Genomic DNA, 23,805 nt, shown 5'->3' with positions numbered 1-23,805 from the left:
TGTCACCAGAGCATGCAGAAGGTAGGGTAGAGTATCATTTCTACCTCTGAGCTACACCCCCTGCCCTATTTTTTATTCTTTATTTGGAAACAGGGTCTTGATAAATTGCAAAGGTCCTCACAAGTAGCTCAGGCTGGCCGAGAACCTGCAATTCTGTCTCTGCCTCTCAAATCCTAAGATTACAAGTGTGCACCACCACACCTGGCTGAGGATTATTTAAGTGACAACTTGACAACTCGATGAAAAAAAAATCTATTGTGTATTCCTTAATTCTACTTAGAATGTCTCTTTCCCCAGATATTAACTTTATACTAGCCTTGCAATTGGAGGGGGGAGGCAGAATCTTAGATTATGAAGATCCATTATTTTAGCATGCACATGCGTGCACACACACATACACCCTCCCGCCCCCTGTAGAGTGTCACTTCCTTTCATACTGTGGCAGAGTAATAGAACAGGAACATTTACTAACAGCTCCAAGCGTGTAACATTATCGCAGGTGCTTTAGAAAAAGGTCCACTGTTATTTGGTATTTTTAGACAACTGTGAAAGAGGAAGCAACCAATTATCCAATGGAGTGTCATGTAACTATGCTAGAATACGGGGAGGTTGGTAAAGCCAGAATTCAACTAAATTATAAAAATATTTATATTTTACAGGCATGGTGGCACACATCTACAGTAGCTGGGAGGCTGAGTCAGGAGGATCATAGGTTTGAGGCCAGCCTCAACAACATAGTAAGACTCTCAGCAATCTAGCAAGACCCTGTTTCAAAACAAAGAAAGAGAGCCAGGTGTGGTGGCGCATGCTTGCAATCCCAGCATTTGGGAGGCTGAGACAGCCTGAGCTACTTAGTGAGGTTCTCTGCAACTTAGTGAGACCCTGTTTCAAAATAAGGAATAAAAAACAGGGCAAAGGTCGGATGTGGTGGCGCATGCTTGTAATCCCAGCATTCAGGAGGCTGAGACTGGAGGGTCGTGGACAGCCTCAGCTACTTAGTGAGGCCCTCTGCAACTCAGTGAGACCCAGTTTCAAAATAAAGAATAATAAAAAAATATAGGGCAGGGAGTGTAGCTTGGAGGTTGAATGCCCCTGGTCCTGGGTTCCATCCCCAGACTCCCCCCCCACCCCAAAATAGGGCAGAGGGTGTAGTTCAGAGGCAGAATGCCCCTGGGTTCCATCCCCCGATCCACACAAAAAAAAAAAAAAAAAAAAAGGTTGTTTGAGGTGTTTGGAGAAAGAGATTCAATCCCCAGTACCACAAAAAAAAAAAAAAAAAAAAAAGTTTTCTCTCCTATTTCTAGAGTAGAAGGGTTCCACTTTATACCCTTCATAGGCCAACAGTAGGCCTGAGTTATAGCACCTACATTCCTTATAATTGCAAAAGAAGTCAGTACATTCCTGAGGCTTTGATATCTTGGAAAGAAGCAAAGTAGGAGAGTGACATGATCTGGATTTGCTTAGAAGGAGAGCATTTACACTAGAAATCAAACAACCATGCTTTGATTGGTCATCAGCAAGTCCAGTCAGCTTCCTGAGATATCGCGCCCAATCTTTAAGCGACACATTGAATCGAGTCTCTGTAGAGTCATGGCCTTGGTTCCATCGGCTCCAGTAATCGTCTCTGATCTGAATGTCTGTCAGTCCTTACCAGCTGTAGCAGCTACTGCTTGGTAAAACTTTGCGACGAAGTCTGGTTCACTCATCTCCAGCTGCCTGACAAACTCATTGCGTTCCTGCTCAGCCCAACCTCGAAACCACTGATCCCAAAGACGTAGCTGGCACTCAAAGATACAAGGTGGTCGGTTTGTCCCAGATACAGTGAGCTGTTCCAGGCTATCCAGTAGTGGCTGTAATTTTCCTGGTACTGCCTTGGCAACCAGGTCCTGAAGAAAACGTTCACGCTGGGGACCTGACCAACTAGCAAACCAGTGAAGAATACACTTCATCTCCTGGGAAGTGATGTAAGACATTGGGGGAGGAGAAGAGTTGGTAATATTGTCTGGGACTGAGGGTAATGGAGAAGGGGAGGACAGTGGCATTGAAGACGAAGATGATTCCAGTGACATCTGAAATATAAAAACACTGTTATACTCTCCAGATAAAGCAACTAAAACACAACTTACCAGCAACAGTGATTCTTACTGCACTCAGCATCTACACAGAAAATAAACTTTTCAGCCGGGCGTGGTGGCGCACACTTGTAATCCCTGCGCTTGGGAGACAGGAGGATCGCGCTGGTTCAAAGCCTGCCTCGCTGGCTTAAGAGACCCTGTTTCCAAGTAAAATATAAAAAGGTCTCGGAGTATAGCCCGGAGGTAGAGGGTTTCCAGGAACCCCAGTACCACAAAAAAAAAAAAAAAAAAAAAAAAAAAATTTAACTTTTCAGTAGGGCGTGGTGGCGCCCGCTTATAATCCCAGCGCTTGGGAGGTGGAGACAGGAGAATTGCACAAGTTTGAAGCCAGCCTCAGCTACTGAGTGAGGTTCTCAGCGACTTAGTGAGACCCTGTTTCCAAATAAAGTATAAAATAGGTCTGGGAGTGTAGCCTGGAGGTAGAAAAGCCCTTGGGGTCCCATCCTCAGTACCACAAAAAAAAAAAAAAAAAAAAAAAAGATAAACTTTTCACCAGGCATGGTGGCTCACGCTTGTAATCCCAGAATTTGGGAGGTGAATGCAGAGACTGGAGGATCGCAGTTCACGGACAGCCTCAGCTACTTAGCGAGGCACTTCACAACTCAGTGAGACCGTTTCAAAATATAGTTAAAAATGAGGCTGGGAGCCAGGCGTGGTGGCGCATGCTTGTAATCCCCGTGCTTGTGAGGCTGAGACAGGAGGATTGCACAGGTTCGAAGCCAGCCTCAGCTACGTAGCTAGTGAGGCTCTCAGCAACTTAGTGAGACCCTGTTTCCAAATAAAATATAAAAATAGGTCTGGGAGTATAGCCCGAAGGTAGAAAGCCCCTGGGTTCTACCCCCAGTACCACCACCACAAAAAAAAAAAAAAAAAAAAAAAGAGGCTGGGGTATAGCTCAGAGGTGGAATGCCCCTGGGTTCCACCCCCAGTCCTGCAAAATAAATAAGTAAATACTAAAAAAATAGGGCTAGGGATGTAGCTTGGAGATACAATGCCCCAGAGTTCCATCCATAATACCACAAAACAAAAAAAGAAAAAAAAAGTCTAGTATATGCAGCTGGTCAGAGCTAATTGTTTAAGAGCCATTAATAGTGGAGGGGGAACTAGACCCAGTGGCATATTACTGTCATCTCAGCCACATAAGAGCCAGGGCAGAATAAGAGCATTCAAACCCACTCTGGGCAACATGGCAAGAAGGGTGGCGACATGGCCAAATCCTGTCTCAATTTTATTTTTCTGGTACTAGAGATTGAACCCAGAGACATTCTACCTTTGAGCTATATCCCCAGTCCTATTTCTCATTCTTTATTTTGAAACAGCCTCACTAAGTAGCTGAGGCTAGCCACAAACCTGCCATCCTTCTGTCTCAACCTCCCAAGTATTGGTGTTACAGGCATGCACTACCATGCCCAGCTCTCCCAGAGGCATTCTACTTCCAAGTTATACCCACAGCCCAATTTTTTATTGCTTATTTGTAAACAGGGTCTCGCTAAGTTATGGAGAGCCTTGCAAAATTGCCAAGGCTTCAAACCTGTGATTCTCCAGTCTCAGCCTCCCAAGTACTGAGATTACCTGGTGCGCACCATGCCCAATTTTAAAAAGACTGAGCTGGACATGGTAGCATATGTCTGTAATCTCAATACTTGAATATTTAGTGGCTAAGACAGGAGAATCACCAGTTTGAGGCAATCTTCAGCAATTGAGCAAGGCCCTCAGCAACTCTATGAGACCTGTTTCAAAACAAAGTATAAAAATAGGACTGGGGGTACAGCCTAGAGGCAGAAGCCCCTGGGTTCAATCCTTAGTACCAAAAAAAAAAAAAAAAAAGACTAAAAACATAGGATTAAAGAAGCTTCTTTACAATGTTCATGTAGCCTCTGAAATTTGCCCCAAATTTCATGTCATCCATCCCATTGAGTATATCCTGTAGAAAAACCAAAAGAGACCAGGTTTCCAAGGCTTTGAAAAAAATCCAGTTAGTTTGTCTAACCTGTTGATCTAGCAAATGTTCTACTTTTTTGTTGTTGTTGGTGGTGGTGGTACTGGGGTTCCTGGAAGCCCTCCTACCTCCAGGCTACATTCCAGATCTATTTTATACTTTTTAATTTATTTATTTTTTTGGTGGTACTGGGGGTGGAACCCAGAGGCTTTCTACCTCCAGGCTATACTCCCAGACCTTTTTTATACTTTATTTGGAAACAGGGTCTCACTAAGTTTCTGAAAGCCTCACTAAGTAGTTGAGGCTGGCTTCGAACCAGTCTCAACTACTGTCTCAGCCTCCCAAGCGCGGGGATTACAAGCGTGCGCCACCATGCCCAGCCATACTTTTTAATTTAGAAACAGGGTCTCTTAAGCCAGCATGGCTGGCTTCGAACCTGCGTGATCCTCCTGTCTCTGCCTCCCAAGCGAGGGGATTACCAGCCTGCGCCACCACGCCCGGCTACTTTTTTTTTTTTTGATACTGGGATGGAACCCATGGGCATTCTACCTCCGAGTTACACCCAACCCAGTCCTGTTTTTATTTTTTATTCTCGTGTGTGTGTGTGTGTGTGTGTGTGTGTGTGTGTGTGTGTGTGGTTGAACCCAATGGCATTCTCCCTCCAAGGTACACCCTTAGTCCAAATTTTTTTTTTTTTTTTTTTTTTTTGCGGGTCTGGGGATGGAACCCAGGGGCATTCGACTTCCAAGCTACACCCCCGCCCTATTCTTTTTATTTTTTATTTTGAAACCAGGTCTCACTGAGTTGCAGAGGGCCTCACTAAGTAGCTCGAGCTGTCTGTGAACTGTGATCCTCTGATCTCAGCCTCCCAAATGCTGGGATTATAAACGTGCGCCACCACGCCCGGCTTACTCTTTATTTTGAAACAGGGACTCACTAAGTTATGGAGGGCCTCACTAAGTAGCTAAGGCTGTCCTTGAACCTCAATCCTCTTGTCTCAGCCTCCCAAATGCTGGAATTACAAGCATGTATCACCAAGCCCAGCTTTATCCTTTATTTTGAAACACGTCTCACTGAGTTGCAAAGGGCCTCACTAAGTAGCTAAGGCTGTCTGAGAACTTCCATCCTCCTGTCTCAGCCTCCCAAATGCTGGGATTACAAGCCTGAGCCACCACCTGGGACACAAATGTTCTACTGATATGACTATTTCTGTATTTGTGGGTATGTGGTACTGGAGATTGAATTCAAGGACACCCTACCACTGAACTCTACCCTTAGCCCTTTTATTTATTTTTGGTGGTACTGGAGTTCCTGGAAACCCTTCTACCTCCGGGCTACATTCCCGGACCTATTTTATTTTTTTTAATTTGGCAACAGCAAGGCTGGCTTCGAACCAGCGCAATCCTCCTGTCTCAGCCTCCCAAGCGCGGGGATTACAAGATGCCACCAAGCCCGGGTTAATTTTAATTTTGAAACCCGGTCTTGCTAAATTAGTGCAAAGCTGGCCTCCAACTTGGGATCCATCTGTTTCAGCCTCCCAAATACTGGGATTACAGACGTGTGCCACCGCACCGACTAGATATGTAACAATTTGTGTCTTTGAATAATTTTTCCATGTTTTATACCGACTGCGGTACTGCCAATTATTTTGCATCAGGACCGTAATTGTTAGGTCTGCCAGTTTGACCTGAATCAGTCCTACGGTTTGAATCTAACAAAATCCTAAACTCTTTGGGTATGATCTCCATTACTGTTTGTGTTTAATCAGTTTAAGTAGCAAAACAGTTCAGAGTGGTTGCCATCTTCAGAGTGGCAGTACAGGAAGCAGTTCCTCCTAAAGAAACTTTTTTTTTTTTTGGGGGGGGAGAGTTTTCCAGGATCTTGCCACAAGGCCCCCAGGACAGACCCAACTTCGGGATCAGTAAACCTGTCTGGGTCCAAAGACACGGTGCCGTCTTTTGCCCATTCCAATATCCCCCGCAGACCTACGCATCACTTGGACGAAGTGCGGGGATTAGGAGGATGGGGGCGGCTGCTGTTTCCAGAAGGAAGCGGGAAGCTGGCGCTACTCACACACACCGAGTCTGACCCAAAGAAGGATTCCTTTCCTTCTTACCTCCCCTTTCCTCCGAGAACACCCGGAGACCGTCACGAGGGACCTCCGACTCCCGCCGCCGCTCGCACATTTCCTGAGAAGCCCCGGCGGGCGGCCGGCGGCCCACGCACTTCCGGCCCGGGCGCCCCGCGCGGCTCCGGCTCCGAGCGCGCCCGAGCCCAGGCGATTCCCAGCCTCGGCTGGCGAAGGCCGCCGAGCCGGGCGCCGGGCGAGGGGGCGCCCGCGGCCGGCGCGCCGAGCCCATTGGTGCCGACGCGCGGCGGAGACGCCCGAGCGGCCCCGGAGCGGCCCCGAGCGCGCGCGGCGCGGCGGGGGCGGGGCCGGCGGCGGGGGCGGGGCCGGCGCGGCGCGCTCGGAGGGCGTTGGCGGAAATTACCGAAGATGCCCGAAGCCGTCGGGACGGACCCGAGCACCTCACGCAAGATGGCGGAGCTGGAGGAGGTGACTCTGGACGGGAAGCCTCTTCAGGCGCTGCGGGTGACCGACCTGAAGGCCGCGCTGGAGCAGCGAGGCCTAGCCAAGAGCGGGCAGAAGAGCGCCCTGGTCAAGCGCCTCAAGGGGGTGAGCGGCCGGCGTGGCCGGGATGGCGGCGGGGAGCGGACCCGGTAGAGACGAGTCTCCGCCGCGGCGCAGGCGCAGTGGCCGGGCTTGGCGCGAGCCCTCGGCCGCCAGCGCCAGCTGCGGGTCCGCGCGCATGGTGGTTGGCGAGGCTCGCGCCGGGAGAGAGGTCGCGCCGGTTCCCGCCTTAACGGCAGCGGCGCGAGCCCAAAATGGGAGGGTGCGCGCTACTCTCCCGGAGTGTCTTAAGCTCCTTCCTCCTTCCCCCACCCCCTCCTTGTTTGTGTCTGTGGTTTCGGCGCATGCGCTGCAGAAGGAGTTAAATCCCACTACAACCTCCAGTGCCGCTGGCCTGGGGGGGGGGGGACTAGTTGGGCCGGGTCCGAGTCAGGGGTACGATTGGGTGGAGGGTGGGTGGGGTGGGTGTCTGTGTCTGCGAGGATACGAATAGGGTAGGGTAAAATGTCTGCTTGATTAGATTAGGAGGTGAGATGAAGAGAGAGCTTGATTTGAAGGGACTTGGTGAGAGAAGGGTGTCACGTTTAATAGGGACCCCAGAAGCAATTTGGGGCCATAAGAATTGGGTGAATATTGGTGAGAGCAGTGAGGCGGGTCGGTACATGTTGGGGATTTTGAATCGATTTGAGTAGATGAGGGTGGGCTCGTCGTGAGGGCGAGGGTTTGATAGGTGTGTATAGATTTGGTGAAAATGGAGGGAAAATGAGGTCTTGGTTTTATTTAGAGCTGTTTAGGATACGTGGCAGGTAGCACCGGCTAGGGTTAGGTTGGCTCAAGGGCCGCGTTGGCCGACCGTTGCTTATACCGAAGCCGATGGATTTTGTGTGGGCGTATAGATTGGTCAGACCACAGTCCGCAGGGTTTGTGGTCATTTTCTTGTTTTGCCTCCTCTTTGAAATTCTTATAAATCTGATAAATGTATATGTCACTTTGCTGGAAATTGTACAAGTTCACTGAAATCGTTCTGGTTCTGGATGTTTGATCAAGTAATTCATTCAGGCCCAAGCCAGCAGCCCTACGTTAGTCTCATGCAGCTGAAGCTTGAGTATATGACGTGTTTTTACTTGAATGGCCAGGCTTAGTTTGTTTTGGGGATTGAACCCAGAGGCATTCTGCTTCCGAGTTACACCCTAAACCCTATTTTATTTTATTTTTTTATGTTGAAATAGGGTCTGTCTAGGTTAATGAGAGTATTTGCTGAGGCTGCCCTCGAACCAGCAGTCCTCTTGTCTCAGCCTCCCAAGTACTGGGATTTCAAGCATGATCTAGAAGGGCCTCTAAGAAAAAGTTTAGGAGATAATAGAGATTGTAGTACTGGTTTCTGTCACCATAACTGATTTCATGATATAGCTAGGTCAGTGATTCTCTGTGTACCTGTATTTTATATCTGTACATTTAGGAGGGATAACCGTGGAAACCTTTAAGGGTCTTTCGAAGAAGAATGAGAACAATATTAGTAAAGGGTATTTTGAGCTCTGTAAAAATACAATATAAGTGTGCACTCAAGACATCAAATTTAGTGAAGAGGTTGTGGGTGGGGTGGAGGTTTATTTTCTTTTCCCCCCCTGATTTCTGACTTTTACCCTTCTCTGTACCAGGCTCTAATGCTAGAAAATTTACAGAAACACTCAACACCCCATGCTGCATTCCAGCCAAATTCTCAGGTAAGAAAGAGTGTATGTTAGCTGGAGCAGGCTGTTTGGAAATACAAATACATGGAATGAACTAGTGTATATTTGATGCTTGATTCCTCGCCAGTATTTTTCTATGCCTTTGGTTAGACATATTCTCATACTAGGATAGTTGAATTCTAATCAAGCCCAGTTTTTTGTTCTGTTTTTTAAAATTTGGAAACAGGGTCTCTTAAGCCAGTGAGGCTGGCTTCGAACCTGCGTGATCTTCCTGCCTCCGCCTCCCAAGCGTGGGGATTACAAGCGTGCGCCACCATGCCCGGCTCAAGCCCAGTTTTTAAAAAAGGGTTTGAGTGAAAACAGAATCAGAGGAGCTATTAGTTAATTTCTGATACTTGAAATGGTGTTCACCAAAAGGTGTGTCTCAATTAAGTGTACTACAAGGATCTGAAATGACTTAATTGCCATTGATTTGGGAAAAATTTGATTTATTTGAATATAGATACGAAGTAGGCCGCCAGAAGGACAGAATATTTACCTTGTTCAAATGAAAAAAGAAGAGCTTTTTTGTTGACATGGATTTTCCAAAATTTCAATCCTATGTAAATTACCCATCATTTCTGGTGGGCAACTATACGTAATTCCTCTTTAACATCCGTAATAGTTATGTGACTTAGGATAAGAAACTTAACCTTTGGAGATCTTGAGTTTCTCAGTTTCCTTATCTGTAATATGAGGAATAGTTGGACTAGGTCCATAGTTTTATAACTGTTCTGCTGGGGTTTTGTAAAGCAGCTTTTAAGGGGTTCCTTGGAAGGTTCCTTCTTCCAAAGTAAGTCAGTCTCATTCTTTTAAACTAAGTTAGGTTTACTGTTATCTATGTTATATATTGAAGCTCTGCCTAAGGTGTCTTTTGTAGTACTGAGGATTGAATTCAGGAGTCTTCTACCTCAGTTCTATTTTTATTTTTTTTATTTTGAAACAGGGTCTCACTAAGTTGCTGAGGCTAGCTGCAAACCTATGATCATCCTGCCTCAGCTTCCCATATACAGGGATTATAGGCTTGCACCACCATGCCCAGCTGTAAGATGTCTTGAAGAAATTATTCTGCAGTTAAAGACAAAAATTTTAGCCAGGCACAGCACACACCTGTAATCCTAGTACTTGGGAGGCTAAGACAAGAGGATCCCAGATTCGAGGACAGCCTCAGCAATTTTCCAAGACCTTGTTTGTTTGTTCGTTTGTTTGTTTATAGTGGTGCTGGAAATTGAGCCTAGGGGCATTCTACCTCTATACCCTAGCCCTATTTTAGTTTTTATTTGGAAACAGGGTCTCATTAAGTTGATGCCAGTCTCATGGAGTTACTGAGACTGGCTCTGAACTTGTAATCTGCCTGTCTCAGCTTCTCAGATACTGGGGTTACAGGCATATGCCACCACACCTGGCTCCCAAGGCCCTGTTTCTGCTTCTACCTCTGAGCTATACCCCCAGTGCTTTTTTTTTTTTTTTTTTTTTCCAGTACTGGGGATGGAATTCAGGGGAATTCTACCTGTGAGCTACACCCCCAGCCCAATTTTTTATTTTTTATTTTGAAACAGGGTCTCACTAAGTTGCGGAGAGCCTCACTAAGTAACTGAGGCTGGCCGCAAACCTGGATCCTCTTGTCTCAGCCTCCCAAATGCTAGGATTTCAAGCGTGCACCACCACACCCAGCCCCAATGCTATTTTTTATTTTTATTTATTTATTTATTTTGTGTGTGGAACTGGGAATGGAACCTAGGGGCATTCTACCTCCGAGCTACACCCTCAGCCCTATTTTCTATCCTTTATTTTTTTCTTAAAAAACAGGATCCCACAAAGTTGCGGGGGCCCTCACAAAGTAGTTGAGGCCTACTGCAAGCTGCCATCTTCCTGTCTCAGCCTGCCAAGCATGTGCCACCACACCTAGTTTTATTCTTTATTTTGAAACAAGGCCTCACTAAGTACCTGAAGCTGAGCTGGGTGTGATGGTGCACACTTGTAATCCCCACGCTTAGGAGGCTGAGACAGGAGGATTGCACAGGTTAGAAGCCAGCCTTAGCTACTGAATGAGGCTCTCAGCAACTTAGTGAGACCCTGTTTCCAAAAAAGTATAAAAATAATAGGTCTGGGAATATAGCCCAGAGGTAGAAAAGCCCCTGGGTTCCACCCCCAGTAACACATACACACACACACACACACACACACACACACACACACACACAAAAAGAATAAAGAATAGGGCTGGAGGTATAGCTTGGAGATAGACCCAGTACTGCAAAATAAATCAATAGTTAATTAATTAAAAAATAAATAAAAAGCCAGGAGTGGTGGCGTAAGCTTATAGTCCCAGTACTTGGGAGGCTGAGACAGGAGGATTGCAGGTTTGTGGCCAGCCTCAGCTCCTTAGTGAGGCCTCTCCACAACTTAGTGAGACCCTTTGTCAAAATAAATAAAAAATAGGGCTTGTGGTATGGCTTAGAGGTTTCTACCTCTGAGAAAGAATTCAATCCCTAGTACTGCAAAATAAAAATAAAATATTAAGACAGGCATGTTGGTGTACATTTGTAATCCCGGTACTTGAGAGGCTGAAATAGGAAGATTGCAATCAGTTCACAGCCAACCTCAGCGATTTAGTGAGGTCCTCTACAACTTATTGAGACCCTGTTTCAAAATAAAAAAAGAATAACTAGGGCTGGGGAGTAGCCCAGAGATAGAATGTCCCTGGGTTCAATCCCCAGTACCAAAAAATATAAATTAAATTAAATCCCCTCATGATGATGTATCACACACTTAAAAGGAAAAACCCATCTCTTTGTTAACATGATAGTGTATAGCTTTAGTGCTAGATGAAGTCCCAGGAGACTCTGAAAAACAAGAGAGCCTCCTATTCCCTTGTTATCCCCTCATTAAAATGTGAGTATCATAATCTAGCCAGCTTTCAAGGATCTAGTTAAGCACTTTTGCAAGCAAAAGAAACTAATTTACAATTGTATTCCTTTGGTCTCTGTATTGTAGTCCTTAAAGTTTTGAAATAAGCACATTCTTCAATACATGCAACGTACACTTTATCAGTATCTATAGAGTGCCAACAGACCCATTTTTACTTTAGGTGAAAATAAGCATTTACTATGCTTAGGAAGTATGACTGATAACATAGAAAGTATTTATTCTGGTTTCTAAGGCTTTTTTTTTTTTTTTGTAGTGGGAATTGAACCCAGGGATTTTGTACCTCTGAGCTATATTTCTTTAGCCCTTTTTTTATTCTTTGTTTTGAAATAGGGTCACTGGGCTTGATGGCTCACACTTGTAATCCCAGTACTTTGGGAGGCTGAAATAGTAGGATCACAGGTTCGTGGCCAGCCTCCGCAACTTGGTGAGGCTCTCTGCAACTTAATGAGATCCTGTTTCAAAATAAAATAGGAGCCAGGTGTGGTGGCACACTCTTGTAATCCCTGTGCTTGGGAGGCGGAGACAGGAGGATCACGCAGGTTCAAAGCCAGCTGTGCTGGCTTAAGAGACCCTATTTCCAAATAAAAATATAAAATAGGTCTGGGAGTATAGCCCGGAGGTAGAAGGGTTTCCAGGAACCCCAGTATCACCAAATAATAGGGCTAGGACTCTACCTCAGAGGTAGAATGCCCGGGGCTCAACCCCAAGCATTAAAAAGAAATTTTTTTTTTTTTTTTTTTTTTTTTTTTTTTGTGGTACTGGGGGTGGAACCCAGAGGCTTTCTACCTCTGGGCTATACTCCCAGACCTTTTTTTTGTTTTGAAACAGGGTCTCACTAAGTTGCTGAGAGCTTCACTAAGTAGCTGAGGCTGGCTTTGAACCTGTGCGATCCTCCTGTCTCAGCCTCCCAAGGGATTACAAGCATGCACCACCACGCCCGGCTGAAAAATTTTTTTTAATTAAAAAGAAACAGGCTGGTCGTGGTGGGGTATGCTTGTAATCCCTGTGCTTGGGAGGTGGAGACAGGATCGCGCAGGTTCGAAGCCAGCCAGGCTGGCTTAAGAGACCCTGTTTCCACATAAAAATATATATATAAAAATAGGTCTGGGAGTGTAGCCCTAAGTTAGAAGGGCTTCCAGGAACCCCAGAACCACAAGAAAGAAAGAAAGAAAGAAGGAAAGAAAGAAAGAAAGAAAGAAAGAAAGAAAGAGGCTTGAACCAGGCGTGGTGGCGCATGCTTGTAATCCCAGCATTTGGGAGGCTGAGACAGGAGGATCATAGTCCGAAGATAGTCTTGGCTACTTGGTGAGGCCCTTTGCAACTCAGTGAGACTCTATTTCAAAATAAAAGAATAAAAAATAGGGCTGGTGGTGTAGCTTGGAGGTAGAATGCCCCTGGATTTCACTCCCAGTACCGCAAAAAAGAAAGAAAGAAAGAAAGAAAGAAAGAAAGAAAGAAAGAAAGAAAGAAAGAAAGAGAGAAAGAAAGAAAGAGAGAAAGAAAGAGAGAAAGAGAGAAGGAAAGAAGGAAAGAAAGAACAAGGTCTTGCTAAGTTACTGAGACTCTTGCTACATTACTGAGGCTGTTTTTAAACCTACGAACCTCCTAACTCAGTCTCCCAAATACTGGGATTATAGGAATGTGTCACCATGCCTGGCTTGATTTCATACTTTTTAATACTTTAATTGAATTTTGGAGATATTCAACAAAGTTCCCTGGATTGGTGGATCTTGATCTTTTTGCTCTTAGTTTTGATACTACTAAAAGGAAATTTTAGATTGTCTTTGGAGGATATTCTTTATCTTTGAATATTCTAGAATTTTCTAATTAGATTTAAATAGTCTAATTCTAGATTACATAAAGCTCTAGATTCAAAGGCATAATCTGGGTTGGGGTTGTAGTTTACTAGTAGAGCACCATAATTAACATGTAGGACACTCTGGATTTGATCCTCAGCACCACACCACAAAATGCATAATTTCAGGAGTTTATTTCTTTTCTTATTAACCAACATCATTCTTTGATTGGAAACTGAATTTTTTTTTTTTTTTTGGTATGTGTGTGTTTGTGTCACGCACACATGTGGGATTGAACTCAGGGGCATTCTACCTCTGAGCTACACCCCCAGCCTATTTTTATTTTTAATAGTTATTGTTGTTGTTATTATTAATTTTGTGGTACTGGGAATGGAATCCAGGGGCATTCTACCTCTGAGCTACACCCCTAGCCCTAGAGTCTGGGTGTGGAACCCAGGGGCATTTGACCTCTGAGCTATATCCCCTGCCCTATTTATTTATTTTTAAATTATTATTATTTTTTATTTTTTTATTTTTTGGTTTTTTTTTTTTTTTGGTGGTACTAGGGTTCCTGGAAACCCTTCTACTTGCGGGCTACACTCCCAGACCTATTTTATATTTTTATTTGGAAACAGGATCTCTTAAGCCAGTGAGGCTGGCTTTGAACCTGGGCGATCCTCCTGTCTCCGCCTCCCAAGTGCGGGGATTACAAGTGTGCGCCACCACGCCCAGCCCCTGCCCTACTTTTTATTCTTTATTTTGAAACAGGGTCTCACTGAGTTAAGGAGGGCCTCACTAAGTAGCCGAGGCTGTCCAGGAACCATGATCCTCCTGTCTCAGTCTCCCAAATGCTAGGATTACAAGCCTGCACCACTGCGCCTGGCTAGTGTTATTATTTTGGGGTATGTGTAGTACTGAGGATAGGACTTAGGGGCATTCTACCCCTGAGCTACACCCCCAGTCCTGTTTTATTCTTCTATTTATTTATGTATGTATTTATTTATTTGGGGCGGCACTGGAGGTGGAACCCAAGAGCCTTCTATCTCCAGGCTATACCCGTAGCCCTATTTTATTTTTTTAGTTGGAAACACACAGGGTCTCACTAAGTTGCTGAGATGACTTTAAACCTGCAGTCCTCCTATCTCAGCCTCCCAAGTACTGGGGTTATAGGCATGTGCCGCCTCTCTCGGCTTCATTTGATTTTGAAACAGGACCTCACCAAGTTGCCGAGGCTGGCTGTGAACCTGTGATTCTCCTGTCCCAGCCTTCCAAGTACTGGAATTTTAAAAAGAAGTGCACCACCATGTCTGGCTGAACTGAATGTTTAAAATGAAAAATAAGCTGGGTATGGTGGTGTACTACTGTAATAACAGTATGGGAGGCTGAGACAGGAGGATTACAGGTTTGAGGACAGCCTCAGCAAATAGTGAGATTCTCATCACCCTAGTGAGACACTGTTTCAGAATAAAAAGAAAATAGGGCTGGAGGTGTAGCTCAGGTAGAATGCTCCCGAGTTCAACCCCCAGTACCATCAATGGTAATAGTAATATGAGGCTGGATGTGGTGCATGCTTGTAATCCTAGCACTTGGAAGGCTGAGACAGGAGGATTGCAGGTTCAAGGACAGTCTCAGCAAGTAGTGAGACTCTCATCAACCTAAAGAGACCTTGTTTCCAAATAAAAATAAAATGACTGGCATGTAGCTTGGAGGTAGAATGCCCCTGGATTCAATCCCCAGTGCCAAAAAACAAACAAAAAATAATGTTCCAATAATGTTCCACCAGACACATACGTCTGACACCAGCAACTTGAGAAGTTAAGGCAGAAGAATTACAAATATAGGGCCAGCACTAGGCATGATGGTGCTTGCTCGTAATCCCAGTTACTTGGAAGGCTGAGACAAGGGAAATGCAGGTTTGAGGTCAGCCTCTTATTGAGAACCTTAGCAATTTAGAGAGACTCTTTTCCAAAATAAAAAAATGAAGCCAGGCGTGGTGGCACACACTTGTAATCCCAGTACTTAGGAGGCTGAGACAGGAGGAGGATTGCAGGTTCAAGGCCAGCCTCAGCTACTTAGTGAGGCTCTCCATAACTTAGACCGTGTTTCAAAATAAAGAATGAAAATAGGACTAGGGGTGTAGCTTTGGTAGAATGCCTCTGGGTTCAACCCCCGGTACCACTAAAAACATTTAAAAATGGAATAAGGCTGGAAGTAGTTCAGATGTTAGAATCCCCTTGGGTTCAGTTCTGAGCAGTGCACACACATACACACACACATTCAAATTGCCAGCCTTGACAACATACGGAGATCCTGTCTCAAAAAATAAAGCAAGTGTGGCGGCACACATATAATCCCAGTACTTGAGAGGCTGAGACAGGAGAATCACAGGTTCTAAGTTGCGTCAGCAATTTAGTAAGGGCCTACCACAACTTTGTGAGACCCTGTTTCCAAATTAAAAATAGTCCTGAAGGGAAGGCCCCTGGGTTTCATCCCCAGTACCACAAAAAAAAATATTTTGAAAAAATAAGCCAGTTGTGATGGCACATGCTTGTAATCCCACTACTTGGGAGGCTGAGACAGGAGGATCACAGGTTCTTGGCTAGCTTCAGCTCCTTAATGGGGCCCTTCACAACTTAGTGAGATCCTGTTTCAAAATAAAGAATAAAAAGCTGGGCATGGTGGTGCATGCTTGTAATCCCAGCGCTTGGGAGGCTGAGACAAGAGGATTGCACAGGTTTGAAGCCAGCCTCAGCTACTTAGTGAGGCTCTCAGCAACTTAAGTGAGGCCCTGTTTCCAAATAAAATATAAAATAGGTCTGGGAGTATATCCTGGAGGTAGAAAAGCCCCTGGATTCTAGCCCCAGTACCACTGAAAAAAAAAAAAAAGAAAGAAAGAATATAAAGCCAAGCATGGTGGTGGACGTTTGTAATACCAGTACTTAGGAGGTTGAGACAGGAGGATCACAGGTTCCCAGCCAGCCTCAGCTACTTAGTGAGGCACTCTGCAAGTTATTTAGACCCTATTTCAAAAATAAAGAATAAGCCGGGCGTGGTGGCGCACGCTTGTAATCCCAGCATTCGGGAGGCTGAGACTGGAGGATCGCAGTTCGCGGACAGCCTCAGCTACCTAGTGAGGCCCTCTGCAATTCAGTGAGACCCGGTTTCAAAATAAAGAATAACATATAGGGCAGAGGGTGTAGCTTGGAGGTCGAATGCCCCCGGGTTCCATCCCCAGGCCTGCAAAAAATAAAAAATAAAATAAAATAAAGAATAAGCCCGGCATGGTGGCGCACGCTTGTAATCCCCGCGCTTGGGAGGCTGAGATAGGTTTGAAGCCAGCCTCAGCTACTTAGGCTCTCAGCAACTTAGTGAGACCCTGTTTCCAAATAAAGTATAAAATAGGTCTGGGAGTATAGCCCAGAGGTAGAAAGCCTCTGGGTTCCACCCCTAGTACCACCAAAAAAAAAAAAAAGAATAAAATATAGGGCCAAAGATATGGCTCAGAGTTATAATACCCCTGCGTCCAATCCCTAGTACCACTGAATGAATGAATGAATGTATGAATGAATGTTAGTTAAATAAATGGACTGGGGATATAATCCAATGATAGAGCATCCCTAGGTTCCATTTCCAATACCACAAATAGAAACAAAAATAATAATAATAATTATTATTATTATTATTATTATTATTATTATTATGTCTCAGCTATTCAGGAGCTGAATAGTTCAAGACTAGCCTGGGGAATTTAATAAGAAACTGTCTCAAAAAATGGATGGGGAAGCCAGGCATGGTGGCACATGCTTGTAATTCCAACATTCGGGAGGCTGAGACAGAAGGATCGCAGTTAGCGAACAGCCTCAGCTACTTACGCCCTCTGCAACTTAGTGAGACTCTGTTTCAAAATAAAAGAATAAAAAATAGATCTGGGGTGTAGCTTAGAGGTAGAATGCCCCTGGGTTCCATCCCCAGTACCACAAAAAAAAAAAAAAAAAAATTGAGGGAGGGGAGTTGAGACAGGATACTCATAGGTTCACAGCCAGCCTCAGCTACTTAGTGAAGCTCTCCACAACTTAGAACCTGTTTTGTGGTTTTTGTGTGTGTGTGTGTGTGTGGGGAGGTACTGGGGTTGGAACCCAGAGGCTTTCTACCTCCAGACTATACTCCCAGATCTATTTTATATTTTATTTGGAAACAGGGTCTCACTAAGTTGCTAAGAGCCTCACTTAAATAGCTGAGGCTGGCTTCAAACCTGTGTGATCCTCCTTTCTCAGCCTCTCAAGTGCGGGGATTATAAGCATGCGCCACCATGCCTGGCTAGACCCTGTTTTAAAATAAAATAGGTCGCTGGGTGTGGTGGTGGCGCACGCTTGTAATCCCCATACTTGGGAGGCAGAGACAGGAGGATCGCGCAGGTTCAAAGCCAGCTGCATGCGCTGGCTTAGGAGACTCTGTTTCCAAAATAAAAATGTAAAAATAGGTTTGGGAGTGTAGCCCGGAGGTAGAAGGGCTTCCAGGAACCTCAGTACCACCAAAAAAATAAAATAGGTCTAGGGTATAGCTCAGAGGTAGATGCCCCTGGATTCAATCCCTAGTACCAAAGTGGTGGTGGTGGTGGGGTGGCTGCAGGAATGAGATATAGTTCAGAGGCAAAGTACTTACCAAGCATACATAGGCCCTGAGTTCAATCCCCAAAACCACAAGAAAATAGTAATGTGTGGTTTCTCTTTTTGTCATCTTTTGCCACTCATAGGGCTATTTTTTTCTGATTTGGGAGGTGGCAGGTACTGGGGATTTAATCCAGGGGCATTCTACCTCTGAATTATATCCCAGCCCAAGCCGGGTGTGGTGGCACACGCTTGTAATCCCTGCGCTTGGGAGGCGGACACAGGAGGATCGCACAGGTTCGAAGCCAGCCACGCTGGCTTAAGAGTCTTTCTTTCTTTCTTTCTTTCTTTCTTTCTTTCTTTCTTTCTTTCTTTCTTTCTTTCTTCTTTCTTTCTTGTGGTACTGGGGTTCCTGGAAGCCCTTCTACCTCCGGGCTACACACCCAGACCAATTTTTTATATTTTTTTAATTTGGAAACAGGGTCTCTTAAGCCAGCGCAGCTGGCTTCGAACCTGGGCGATCTTTCTGTCTCTGCCTCCCAAGCGCGGGATTACAAGTGTGCGTCACCACGCCCAGCTTGAGACCCTGTTTCAAAAATATAAAATCTGGGAGTGTAGCCCGAAGGTAGAAGGGCTTCCAGGAACCCCAGTACCACCCCAAAAAAAAAAAAATTATATCCCAGCCCAATTTTATTTTTTTATTTCAAAGCTGAGTCTTGCTAAGTTGCTGAGGCTGGTCTCAATCATCCTGTCTCAGCCTCTCAAGTACTGGGATTACAAGCATTCACCACCACACCTGACTATTCTGATTTTTAATATGAATAGCTTTAAAAAAGGGCCTTTCCATGGTTTCATTATCTTTCTTAGGTCCGGGTATATGGGGCAGACCCTTGCTTTATGGAATTGTCTTCCTTGAATTTTCCTGGTTTGCTTTCCTAGACCTTCTTTTTCTATTTCCTCTATACAGATTGGCAAGGAAATGAGTGAGAACAGTTTTATAAAGCAGTATCTGGAAAAGCAGCAGGAGCTACTTAGGCAGCGTCTGGAACGTGAAGCTCGAGAAGCTGCTGAACTTGAAGGTAAGCCCAAATTGTCACTTCTAACAAGTTCTCCATTCTTAGCCCTGTCACCAAGTAGATAGACCTGCCTAACTAGGCGATTTCAGGAGGCAGGCTGAGACTGCTATTCATTTCTTTGGTAGTTTATGGAGCCAGATGAGTTACTATTTACCTTTGTTAGAGAAGGGATACTTAATTTGTTTGTCTTGTTAGAAGAGGATTCCTGCCAACAGGAAGAATTATACTTAAATTAAACCACTACTTACATGAGGTAGAGCTTATTCCTAGGGAATTTTTTATATATATCTATACACACAGTACGTTTTTGGTATGTATCTCTGTGTCTGTGACTTTGCCTGACGTCCTTCACTCCTCTACATATTCCCATATGCTGAGCCCTTCACTCCCTCCCTGTCCCGACCCAATCTGTACTTTGCAGAAGCTTCAGCTGAGTCGGAGGACGAGATGATCCATCCCGGGGGAGTGGCTTCCCTGCTGCCTCCTGACTTTCAGAGCAGCCTGGAGAGACCAGAGCTGGAGCTCAGCAGACATTCGCCCAGTACGTATCTCCCTCCCCACTGCGCTGTTTTGTCAATCCTGCGTAGTTGGTGGGGGGAGGTAGTTATGCCTCCTTTCATGCTAAGCCTCCATGAAAGTCCCAGGGAAATTCTCTCACATTAATATTTGACATCTGTTTTTCAGGGAAATTATGTCCTTTTTAAAGTCTGCTTTTACATATATGTTGCATTAACTTCTCTGTTTACGAGGCGATATGATTTTTCTTATTTATACATCTTCAGCCTCCTCTCCCTCTGAACGTAGCAATAGTCACAATTCATTTCCATCTCTTTATCAGTTAAGTATAGTATATGTTATACATCCATTCATCCCCTAAATTGGGCATCTGCTGCAGTTTATTAGTTTATTTAACAAATTTTTATTGAGCATCTGTTGCATACCAGATATGTGGTAGGCACCAGGAAAATACTAGAGAAAAAGATAAGTCTGTCCTAAGGAAACTTATACTAGTGGGATGATCACTCAACAAATAATTACACAATTATAGCGTGTTAAATGCTGTGAAAATCACTGTAGAGTATTATGTGGCCTATTACAGGGAGCTTGTTACTAGTAGGTGGGTCTAGTTCAGGCAAGATTAATTTTTTCACATTATAAAAAAATATTAGGCACCTCATTTTGTATAGTATCTCATGCAAAAGTCTATACATACTGCCTTTGTCTTTTGGCATCTATTTAAGATATTTTCAGGAGAACATATATATATATATAAGACACATGGATGTTGGTAAATGTGTAAATTAACAAGTATTTTAAATATTACTGTTATAATACTTTGGGAATGTTTAGAAGTTTCCAGCTCTTTTTTTTTTTTTTTTTTTTTTTTTTTTATGGTGCTGAGAGTGGAACCCAGGAGTTTTTCTACCTCTGGGCTATACTTCCAGACCTATTTTATACTTTATTTGGAAACAGGGTCTCACTAAGTTGCTGAGAGCCTCACTAAGTAGCTGAGGCTGGCTTCAAATCTGTGATCCTCCTGTCTCAGCCTCCTAAGAGCTGAGATTACAAGTGTGGACCACCACCCTGGCTCTAGCTCTTCTGACTAATAAAGAATTCCTAGCCGGGTGTGGTGGCACATACTTGTAATCCTAGCATTTGGGAGGCTGAGACAGGAGGATCCAGGTTCATAGCCATCCTCAGCTACTTAGTGAGGTACTCTGCAACTAACTCAGTGAGGCTCTGTTTCAAAAGTAATGAATAAAAAAATAGGGCTGGGGGTGTAGCTCAAAAGTAGAATGCCCCTGGGTTCCATCCCCAGTACCACCAAAAAACAAAAATTAAAAAAAATTTTTTTTTGAGATATTTAATGGTAGGAGAGAAATTTCCTGACAGGAAAAATAGAGGATTTTTTTCCCCCCCAAGACTAAAAAAGGCCTTTATTTACTAAAGGCAAAGAGATGCAAACAATATAAAAACCAAAAGCTTATCTGGCATTTAACTTCTCTCTCTGTGGGTCAGAGGGGAGCTGGATGTTATTTGTACGTTTTCTAAGGGTTCTGATCCTCTGGTGACATCTTTGTACAAGTAGAGGACCTTTGTGTGTAATTTGTTTGGTACCAGGAATAGAACCCAGGGGCATTCTATTTGAGCTACACCTCCAGCCCTGTTTATTTTTTATTTATTTTCATTTATTTATTTATTTTGGTGGTATTAGGGGTGGAACCCAGGGGCTTTCTATCCCCTGGGCTAACATTCCCAGACCTATTTTATATTTTATTTGGAAACAGGGTCTCACTAAGTTGCTGAGAGCCTCACTAAGTAGCTGAGACTGACTTTGAACATGTGCAATCCTTCTGTCTCAGCCTTCCAAATGCTGAGATTACAGCATGCACCACCATGCCTGGCCTGTTTAAGTTTTTTATTTTGAAACAGAGTCTTAAGTTGTGGAGGGCCTCATTAAGTAGCTGGCTTTGAACCTGAGATCCTCCTGTCTCAGCCTTCCAAGTATTGGGATTACAAGCATGCACCACCATGCCCAGTCTTTGAGTGTAACTTTAAAGTTCTAGTTTGTTCAGTGCTTTCTTCTTCTTCTTCTTTTTTTTTTTAACTAGGAGTTGAACCCAGGTCATTCTACCTCTTTCATTCACCTCTAGCCCTTTTTATTTAGAAACAGTTTCTAAATAAGTTGCTGAGGATATTGCTAAATTGCTGAAGCTGGCCTAAGTTGTGATCTTCCTGTCTCAGCCTCTCAAATACTGGGATTACAGACCTTACAGACCTGTACCACCATGTCCAACCAATTCCTGTTTTTCTTGATCCTAGTCTTAGACCTTGAGGGAAATTTTTTTTAAACTTTTTTTTGGTCATGGTGCTGGGTATTTTTTACACAGGAGCATTCTAACTCTGAGCTATGGCCCTTTCCCTTTTTTTTTTTTTTTTTTTTTTTTTTTTTTTTTTTTTTTTAGGTACTGGGGATGAAACCCAGGAGCATTCTACCTCTGAGCTACACCCCCAGCCCTATTTTTTATTTTGAAACAGGGTCTCACTACATGGTGGAGGTCTCACTAAGTTCCTGAACCTGGCCACGAACTTGGGATCCTCCTGTATCAGCCTCCTAAGTACTGGGATTACAAGCATGCGCCACCACGCCTGGGTAGAAAGTTCCTTCCGAGACCTCTTTTCTCCTCAAATATGAAAATAATAGATCCTCAGTTGGTCTATTTTGCTTTTAGTGCTCCTTTTCCCCTTTTTATAAAGCCAAGAGAAAGGAGAAATCTCTTCTATAATTGAGTTGTCAATATTTTTTCTCAAGTAAAAGCTAATCAAGTTGGCCTGGGTGATGTGTGCCTATAATCTCAGTACTTGGGAGGCTAAGACTAGAGGATTGCAGGTTTGTGGCCAGCGTCTACAATTTAGTAATGCTCTCCCAAACTTAGTGAGACCCTGTTTCCAAATAAAATATAAAATAGGTCTGGAGTATAGCCCAGAGGTAGAAAAGTCCCTGGGTTCCACCCCCCATTACCACGCACACACAAAAAAATATAAAAAATAGGGCTGGGTGTGTAGCTTGGAGGTAAAATGCCCCTGGGTTCCATTCCTAGTACCGGAAAAAAAAAAAAAAAAAAAAAAAAGACTATCTCAATTCTAAATGTAATTTGAAATGAGAGTAAGAAATAGATTCTGAAGTAGAGTTAAGATTTTAAAAGTAAAGACTTTAGAGTAAGGGCACCTCATCTTGTCAGTGTTTTATGCATAGTCAGGATTCTACCCCTGGCTATAATTGATGGAGGAAAAAATACCCAGAGGTAAGAGAAAAGGAGACAGGTTAAAAATTAGAAAACATGAATGTAGCGAATTTTACAGCCAACAGTTGTCTCAAGTGCTCTTTGGTGTACTTCATGCCTTAAAGTTCCCTTTATACTCTTGGCTGGGATGTGAATATCATTAAAGATGTACAAAATGTGGTCAGATTCCTAAATGGTGTGATATTTTGGATTTTGGGCAGCATTTGGTTGGATCATCATTAATTCCTGGTATTTACCCAGAAATCAGATTCTCTCAGGTGTAGAATGGCAGTCCACCATAGACCTGTTACAATGGCAGTTTTTTTTTTTTTTTTTTTTTTTTTTTTTTTGGTGGTACTGGGGTTCCTGGAAGCCCTTCTACCTCCGGGCTACACTCCCAGACCTATTTTTACATTTTCATTTGGAAACAGGGTCTCCTAAGCCAGCGCGCGCGGCTGGCTTCGAACCTGTGCGATCCTCCTGTCTCTGCCTCCCAAGCGCGGGGATTACAAGCGTGCGCCACCACGCCCGGCTACAATGGCAGTTTATTTGTTGTCTTTTGATGTGTTCAGTTTGCTTTTTTTTGGTGGTGCTGGGGTTGCTGGGGACTGAACCCAGAGCCTCAAGTATGGTAGACAAACTCTTCAGTGAACTTTGTCCCCAGCTCCTGTTTGTTCTTTTTGCTTAATTATTTTTATTTTTTGTGGTACTAGGGATTGAACAGAGGGGCATTCTATCTCTGAGCTGTACAATCCCCCAGCCCTTTTAATTTTTTATTTTGAAGCAAGGTGAAACAATTCACCTGAGGTTTTGTTTTTATTTAAAAGGCTCCAAGTAATTTTGGTATAAAATTCAATTTGTGAATCACCAACTGGAGAAATAGTTTTTTCACTGTTATATTTTAGCAGAATCTTTCGCTTGTATTACAGCAGCCTCTTATTTATGTGCTATAGGCAAAATCCCAAATAGGAAGGTTATTAATATCTTTCAATTTACCCTTTGCCTTTTTTTTTGGTACTGGGGATTGAACCCAGGGGCATTCTACCTCTGAGCTATACCCCCAGCCCTTTTTATTTTTTTATTTTGAAGCAGGATCTTGCTAAGTTGCTGAGGCTGGCCTTGAATCTGTGATCTTCCTATCTCAAACCCCAAGTACTGGGATTACAGCCATGTG

At 44.0% G+C, this 23,805-nt stretch overlaps 2 protein-coding genes across 5 annotated transcripts in view; one reads left to right on the top strand and one right to left on the bottom strand.

Annotated features, from left to right (window-relative positions):
* Positions 1-1,640: 1,640 nt before the first annotated feature.
* Positions 1,641-2,069, bottom strand: LOC308271260 (uncharacterized protein C14orf119 homolog; the record flags this gene model as incomplete). The annotated part of the gene is made up of 1 exon (XM_080707490.1): positions 1,641-2,069. One exon carries the CDS (start codon positions 2,067-2,069, stop codon positions 1,641-1,643), a length of 429 nt encoding a protein of 142 aa, XP_080563616.1.
* Positions 2,070-6,553: 4,484 nt separating this feature from the next.
* The window catches only part of ACIN1 (apoptotic chromatin condensation inducer 1), a gene marked incomplete at both ends in the record, with an annotated part of 55,906 nt that continues 38,654 nt past the window's right edge, over positions 6,554-23,805 (top strand). For 2 of the 4 annotated variants that reach the window (XM_080707723.1, XM_080707722.1), the window contains 4 exons: positions 6,554-6,751; positions 8,365-8,430; positions 18,738-18,849; positions 19,268-19,387. In XM_080707723.1, the coding sequence (XP_080563849.1) occupies positions 6,572-6,751; positions 8,365-8,430; positions 18,738-18,849; positions 19,268-19,387 (478 nt within the window). The remainder of the gene's footprint in view (positions 6,752-8,364; positions 8,431-18,737; positions 18,850-19,267; positions 19,388-23,805) is intronic. The other 2 variants (XM_080707721.1, XM_080707724.1) reach the window with 2 other exon arrangements.

Source organism: Muscardinus avellanarius (assembly GCF_963383645.1).
Source record: "Muscardinus avellanarius genome assembly, chromosome: 12".
NCBI classification, from domain to species: domain Eukaryota; kingdom Metazoa; phylum Chordata; class Mammalia; order Rodentia; family Gliridae; genus Muscardinus; species Muscardinus avellanarius.
This window is presented reverse-complemented; position numbering and strand designations above follow the sequence as displayed.